This window comes from Dipteris shenzhenensis, chromosome 1 (assembly GCF_047967505.1).
Source record: "Dipteris shenzhenensis isolate YYH24624 ecotype China chromosome 1, Dip_SZ_1.0, whole genome shotgun sequence".
Lineage (NCBI taxonomy): Eukaryota > Viridiplantae > Streptophyta > Polypodiopsida > Gleicheniales > Dipteridaceae > Dipteris > Dipteris shenzhenensis.
The window spans coordinates 2,568,700-2,576,726 of NC_141596.1; the positions used below are offsets into that span (position 1 = coordinate 2,568,700).

At 43.0% G+C, this 8,027-nt stretch overlaps 1 protein-coding gene across 2 annotated transcripts in view; it reads left to right on the plus strand.

Moving 5' to 3' along the window:
• Nucleotides 1-3,309, plus strand: part of LOC147905251 (chaperone protein dnaJ C76, chloroplastic-like) — a 57,625-nt gene extending 54,316 nt beyond the window's left edge. For both annotated transcript variants that reach the window (XM_087395840.1, XM_087395917.1), the window contains exons 7-9: nt 2,322-2,360; nt 2,557-2,692; nt 2,950-3,309. In XM_087395840.1, the coding sequence (XP_087251966.1) occupies nt 2,322-2,360; nt 2,557-2,692; nt 2,950-3,122 (348 nt within the window). In that variant the 3' untranslated portion in view covers nt 3,123-3,309. The remainder of the gene's footprint in view (nt 1-2,321; nt 2,361-2,556; nt 2,693-2,949) is intronic.
• The last annotated feature ends 4,718 nt before the right edge of the window (nt 3,310-8,027 follow it).

The window sequence follows — 8,027 nt, forward strand, 5'->3', positions numbered from 1 at the left end:
GATTGTGTTTGTGATGCACTACTATTAGTTGATATCGTGGTTGCATCATTGTATAAGGTTTTGCTGCCTCCCCCTTGGGTTTCTCTTCATGCCAATTGCATTTGGTCTATGACATGCATCTCTCGGCGGTGCTGGAAAAGATTGCAACACATTTGGGCTTTCAAACTCTCTCTTTGGCAAAAGTTCTTCTTATGGCACATCGTGGTTGGGGTTCTTCCCTTCAAACAGATCTTAGCTCATCATCATATTGCTTCTGCTACTTGTTGCTCGATGATGTCTATCTACACGGGAGTCTATGCCTCATCTATTTTGGCATTGCCGAGAGTCTCATGATTTCTTGCTTCGACTACAGCAATGGTTTAGGGTTGTGTCCCGGGTGCTTCCTTTGGCAAGAATTTCAGGCTGTTTGGTTCTCTTGTGATGGCAGCATGGTTATGCTCTCCTTTTTTATTGGTTTCGTTATTGGGCACTATGGACCCAATGGAAGGACCACAATCATCAGGTCTTTGGTGATCCCTCTCTGGCTAAATATCAGTTCTTCTGAGCATCCTACAATGATTGTCTATACGCGCGAGATCTAGACTATCCCGTCTTCTTGTCATATAATGACATCTTTTGATGTTTGTAGCTGGTTGTGCCTTTCTTTGGGATGGTTCTTTGTATTATAATGACCAATGGATTTCACCCAAAAAAAAAGGGTGTGTATGTGTGCGTGTGTGTATGTATTAAATAAAATGGCAAGGTATGTTTATGCATGAATATTTTCCTTTATCGTACCACCTAGTAAAGTATTACTTAATTAGGGTCTTGAGGGGGACTATTGAATAGGAGAAATAAGGAGGGGGACTTGCCCATTCTAGGCTATCATTTTCAAAGGATGGAAAGTGTCACCCACTTAAGTTACCATTTTTTAGGGGGGGTCCTTTAAAAAAGCACTCATAATAGCACTACGCAATGTGAGCTCGTATTTGCTTTGGATATGTCCAGATGCGGGTGTCTTATTAATACTGATTTGCATAGAGTAGGAGAGTCCCTTGAAAGGTTTGAAATTTTCCTCTCAATACAAATGCATGGGGCTTATAAGTGGGTTTGGAGCTGGTGATGGTATTGGCACATAGCTCCACTAACTCTGGCTATTACCCTCCAAAACCCCTCTAAAGTCCTATTGTATGGAGGCTTTCTCAAAGGTCTCAAGGTATAGGAGATCTTTGCTTGAGACCCACCCACACACTCCTCACTACAGTGGGTGAATTGGGAATGTTTGCATTTCTACAGGCCTCTTCTTGTATATGATCAAGAAGAGCTGATTTCCGGCCGTGCATTATGGATAGGTCTCAACTTGGGGACTTTGGGATAGGTACCTCGATGCTTATGCTCCAACATGTTGGTAGCAAACAGTACCTTAGTCGACTAGTTGCTCACTGTCATGACTCTTTCCCCCCCCAAAAGTATACCTTCTATTATATGCTTTGAAATCAGCTCTCCATGAGGCATTGATGAGAAAAGGAGAAGCTGACCCGCCTTGCAGCCCATGTTGCCAAGTTCCACTACACAAGTGCTAGAAACCAGTGCAGCGGCCTATACAATCAACTGGTGTCTGAATCTATGGGGATGTAAATGATGCCTACATGCCATGCCACACAAATGACACTTTGTCAATTTTTGGAACCCTCACTACCTTACTTTCAGATTGCTCATGAGGGTATATGATGTCTATCCAAAATGCTAATGAGAGTGGTAGTACGCCGGATCTACTTCCCCAATTACAAGTTGCACTGTGCTGCTTAGATGTTCTAGGTGGCAATGCTAGCAAATTTGCTCAGATTTGTCAAACACCAAAAAGAGCTCTTCCTCCCGATCTACAAATAGAGTCCGTGCAATAAAATCATGGAACGCAGCTCTTGCTGAATCCACAGAAGTCGCGATCAAATAGGGATGGAGGGAGTGAAAAAGTTTTGAGAGTGGAAGTTTCTAAGGCTCTCTAAAAGTGAAAGTCAGAATTGAATGTTAAATTGCCTCTTGCCTCTCTATATATATATCCAAACCCTAAAATTAAAAACATTAAATCCAAAAATCCCAAAAATTTTGGAAAAATTTGCAATGTTATATGTTCTAACTCTTTTATTTGTTTTCTATTGTCAAGTGAATTTTTTTGGGGGTCCTGAACAGAAGTAGGGGATCTAACTTTGTCTCTAGGGATCAGGAATCAGGATATTTGAGGTCTATAAGATGTAGAAAAAGGTAGAGATTTTTGTTACGCTCTCGTGGTAAATCCTGAAGCACCATTCTGAAAGAAACTTTGATGAATGTGTTTGTCTTAGGCAAGTGGCAGGTGGGAGAAGCGACAAGCGCGAGCTGTGGTATGTATCTATTGTGGACTACTTAGTTGTGCTTTCCGGTAATGATGCCTGCAGGGCAGCTGCCTGAAAAGTCTTGGAATGAAGGTTGGCGGAGATGACACAGGGTGGCTTCTGTATGAAAGCTTGCGTATAGGGCTTATACCTTTCCTTTCTATAATAATGACTGAGATTGGAGATGCTTGTCTGAATGATGCAGGAACGTTTCAAAATCAAAATGATGATGGGAAAAAATAAGAATATGACTGGGCCATGGTGGCAAAACTTGTGGAAGGAAGCGCCTGGTGAATGCGATCCACAAACTCCTGGAGGAACTAATACACGAAGAACTCCAGGTGGACTCTTTACTGGTGCTCATCTGCTGATTTCAACGATGAAAGATTTAAAATGGAGCTAGTGTTTGGCCATTGAGAATGCCTTCAAAATATAGTCTGCATATGAAAACGTTTCGACATGTACAGCAAGTTTCAAAATGTTTCTATCTCAAATAAACACATTTTGTTACCATGTGAGGACAGCTTGCTGCTGCTCCACCTTGCACTAAACATAGCTGTCATACTGCTACTAAACTCCCTTGCTTTTTTTCCCCCAGTGGATGAAGAGGTGCAACAGAGAGCTGCAAAAGCTGCTGCAGCAGCAAGGAGATGGAGAGAGTACTCCAGAAAGGGTGTCGATCAAAGGCCTATTTATAATCTTCCCACAAGTTCTCTGTCTGAAGGTAAGAATGAAGGCAAAAGCCAGTCTCCAGAGATGGTAAAACGATGAAGTGTGTCTTCTCTGCAGTAGGGGTCTCTCCAATGACAAGGTGTACAAACGTTATAGATGGCTATGATGTATATTGTTGGCTGAACTGTCTTCTAGGTATTGCTAGGTAACTTCTTATTCCAATGAAGCATTGCTCTTCCCAAGGGCACTAATTATGCTGCATTCTACAGGAACTTCAAACTTTTTACTCATGAATTCGAGTTCATGCTCTATTGATCTTTATAAGACTTGTCTAATTGTCTTTCATAAACTTGTCATGTTAATATTTTCATAGATGGATTTTATTTTATTTCATTGTTTTGGCAAAATATAAATCTTTGTATTATGCTGAAATCAATACAAGGTCAGCTGTCTACAAGGGTGCTGTAATATCAAGCCTACAGGCTGCTTCACTGCATGTCTGACTCATTGCCTATGATAACCCTGTAATAGCTGCCAGGAATCAATAGGGGAACATCGGATGCCTCATTTATCAAAATGTAAGTGGTGGCTGCAAGCCACGACTTATAAAACTCTCACAACAAGTAGATGTCCTATGAGAACCCCCTTGCTCTTGGTCCATACAGAACACAACATGTATTCACCACATGACCAATAGGGAGGCTGCTGCTCTTATCTGTTGTCCACCGTTGCTAGGTTATTGTGAGCTAGTCAGATGTCTCAAGCATTGAGTTAAGCAATGGCATATGCCATCTCTGCTCATTTTCTTTGACTAAGGGCATATGGGTGGTCCTGTATGGACCACCGAATAGGAGAGATTACAGCTTAGATTACACCGATGCTAGACATAAGTCTCTATTAGTTGTTGAGAGTATTCAGCTTGAAGGTCCTATTCCCTTAGAGCAGCTCTCTAAGGTAGTGAACAGCCCCCAAGGATCACTAACAAATATGTAAGACATAACTTAGGGGTATAAGGCGTACATAAATACCCCTTGGGCAATCACACGTGCTATATGGGGTTTTTACATAGTGGACCCTCCGGTGAACAGCGTGAAGGATGGGAAAATACTAGGAGACAAGTGAAATTTCACGAATGCTTTGGGAACTGATTATGCCTAAGCTCCTCCAAGTCTGAAATACAGCATATTCTAAGAACAACCCTGGTCTACATATCAATAGGGGTATGATCAAGCGATTTCCAAGGAAGGGGATAAAAGCATCTTGAAACATTGGAGACCCTTATCCATGTTGAATTGTAGCTATGAGATCGTTTACAAAACCTAGATTCTTGGTTTTATTGAAGCAACTCTTGTATATTTCGTCTATATGCTGTATAGTAGATTGCATAACCTCATTGTGCCACTATGAAGCCAATTGTAGGCAATGCATACATGAGCCATAAGTGCATGAGTCATAATGCATGTGGAGAGGCGAGCCAAAATTCCATCGTTTGCACTTTTCTCTTGAATTTTGAACTGAATGGGCTTGTTGAATACACATGAATTTTGGAATTTCTTGATTTGTGTGATCTGCACTCTTGGCAAGATGGCTATTGCACGAGGCAACTCCTTGATCTAGTTTTTGGAGATTTTCATATATTGTAGATGTTTTGGGGCTGATTTGCCCATCTTTTTGAGATCAAGTTCAAGGAGGTGGCTCAATGCTCAAGAGGATGAGCAATGTAGATGATGCATAGGACATAGAATTCTATTGTCCATAGTTTGGTTGGATCCCAGATTCATAGGTGTCAGTGGGTACTTTGGTCGAGTTTTAGGGGACAAGCGTTGCTGTTTTTGTTCTTCACAATCCACAGCGATACTCTCTGCCCCCCCTCTCGTAGCCTCTCTGCCCCCCCTCTTGTAGCCTCTCCGCTCCCCTCCTCCCGTAACCTCTCCGCCCCCCCTCCCGTAGCCTCTCTGTCCCACTCCCGTAGTCTCTCCTCCCGTAGCCTCTCTGCCCCCCCTCCTGTAGTCTCTCCGTCCCTCCTCGCGTAGCCTCTCCTAGCTGGGCTGAACCCCCAGCCCAACTAGGGGTTAGCTCAGCCAGGGGGTAACATGAGATATGGCTAGCAAAGCATGGCCCAGCCTACCTTCCTCCTCTTCAAAAACCCCTTCCACTCCAGCAGCCTCCAGTAACAAAGCCAGATACTCCACAGTGGCAGCTTGGACGCCTTCCTCGTATGCACATATATATGAACGAGGTGGTCTTTTTGACCGACCAATTCTTGGATATCATGAACAATTTACTTCCTACAGGATCAAGTGAGAGAGCTGAGGATGTAGCTAATAGATGCCATAGCTAGAATTCAAGTCTTGGGAGGACCTAGTAACAAGAAAGTCATTGACGAGGTTATAAAGTCATGCAATGCTTCCCCCCCTACCCCCCAACTAGTCTCTGCAGTCAAGAATCTAGTTCATACTGAAATGCAGATAGCCAAGCAAGAAGTGACTGTGGAGTTTGATGCAAAGGCCAACAAAGCCGATATTCAGGAAGAGATTAAAGAACATGTAGCTAGAAAGGATAATGCTTTGAAAATCATAATTGGGGGGCTTCCAGATGGATGGTATAAAGAAGATGAATCTTTTAGTGATACCTTAGCACATGTCCAAACAGCCATGCCTACTGTTGATTGGACAGCAGATGCCGATGACAATCCTAACAACCCAGATGATGACGGTGAAGCTCGAGTAGTTCATATCGATCAACATAATGGCCATGCTATCATTACGTTCAACTCACGAGACATACGTATAAAAGTTTTGCGACAATCTCAAAAGCTGAAAGGGACGAAGATATGGATAGCCGAGGAACTCACCATGAAGGATAAGGCAAAGGAATTAGCAAAGGTTTGGGTTGCCAGGAAGGATGGTAAATGGGCAGTCTACCGGGACGGGATAGCACTCATTAGAGAGTTTAAATCAAAACCAAAAGACTCTCAGTCTCAAACTGATCTAAGGCCAACTATATATATGTGTGTATGTTTTATCTAGGCTACAATATAGGTACTCTTCTAAATAAATGGAGCTGCTTTTGCACTCCTTGGGAGCTGCCCTACGCCCTCCCTAAGCTGATGTACTAGATGGCTTTCATGTTGTCCCATAGACCTCTTGGTCTCCCGTGGACGTTAATAGACTTTCTTTCTTTCTTTCTTTCTTAGACCGTTGGGAGTGCTAGTTTGACATTTAGGACCTTGCTTCACGATAGAGTATTTTCTCAATTGAGGATACTACCTGGCACCTCCTCACTTCCATCTTATGTCTATATTGTCCAATTCATTGAATATGTGGGGCTTAATGCCGCATATACATCATTGACCCAAATGGACAGAGGGCAGGAGTGTCTAGACTATAGATTCTCAAAGACTCTCTTCGGTCCATCTCCTTGGATCCCTTGTGGATATTGTACTTATTCAAGAACATAAGCTGTCTCGCAGGCCAGGATTGAAAGATGACAATTTGGAGTTGCCACCAGATGGGTTGCAGACATCATTCATGTCACATTAGTGGAGACAAGGGTGGTTTACATCATCATTCAACTCGAGAATACTATTGTGGGTATTCTCAACGTGTTTGCTCCCACTATACAGGGCAGAGACGTGTCTTTTGGAGGTAGCTTATGGTAGTGTGGGACCATCTCTTACTCCATGCTAGTCTTGGTTGGATGACTAGGCACATGTTTAGAAGTGAGAGGAAGGCTAACACCTTTCTCATACTTTGCCTCAGACCCCTCTCACAGAGTCACACTTACCCAACTACTGGGTGGGAAGGTTTTACACTAGCAAAGGTTTATACAACCATATACTGTGTCAACCCCCCCCCCTCCTTACTCTCATGATGGTTAGAATCAATGAGGGCATCCTGCATGGGTTACAAAGATTTTAAAAGTGGACAAATATTCAAGGCAACTCCAAGGTTATCACTAGATGAAAGACTTGCTTCTCCAATAAGATTGGAAGGACAAAGAAGCAGCGGAGTTAACTCCTATTTGACATGAGCCAGCTCAGTGATATATTTCATGATGTTCCAACCACCAGGCTAGTTTAGGACACTCACATTAAGTCCAAGCCAGCCCTGTTTGAAAATTGACGGGTATGGCTAATGGAGATAGGAAGACAATCAATAGGCAGAAAGGAAGGTGACATCTAGCAAGGAGAGGGGACTAGCTAGGGGGAAGCGGAGTGAGTTGAACGTGAGGATGAAGAAGAGGGGGTGAGGATTCGGATCATTATTTGTACGAGGATGAAAAGGAGAGTGAGGGGTGACAAAGGCTTGAGCTATGAGCTCGCATGGTGTATCAGGATTCTTGTTGAGATATTTGTGTACTTTGATTGAAACTTGGTGACCCTATTGTTCGCTTCTCTTCCGCTAGCACGTGCATCTTAGAGCATGAGCATTGTTTTTTTCCTTGTGTTTGTCCAATTCTTCTTTTTCTTGGGGTTCTATTCCATCTTGCACGTGCACCATCATCGGCACCATACTCTATTCCATCACATTTCATAGTTGCACCATCACCGCGCAATCCATTGCACCATAGCATGTGATGCCATCACAACACCCAAAGTTTCGGGTAGCACACACTTCTTGCACCTCACACCAGTGGCTTGCGGCATTGAGTAATATCTTCGAAGGAGATCTGACCTCCCCTCAGATAGTTTATGGCGATCATAGTGGGACATTGTTGGTGTTAAGCAGCAAAAGTGAAGCGGTATTCTAGGCTCTTAGGGGAGAGAGATGTTATAACGAGTAGTTCTGATAACCTTGAGGAGCAAGAGAGAACAGAAATGTACTTGAGAAGAGTGGAGAGAAGGATTCCTATAGACCAAACACAATATAAGAAGCATTATGTGAGAAAAAAAATCAAAAAGTCCTCAAGTTGAGCACAAAGTGAACCTATTGGAGAAGTTTTCAGAGCTAACAACTTCATTGAAACTCTCATTGACTTAAACCAACATGATCTGTGGTGGTC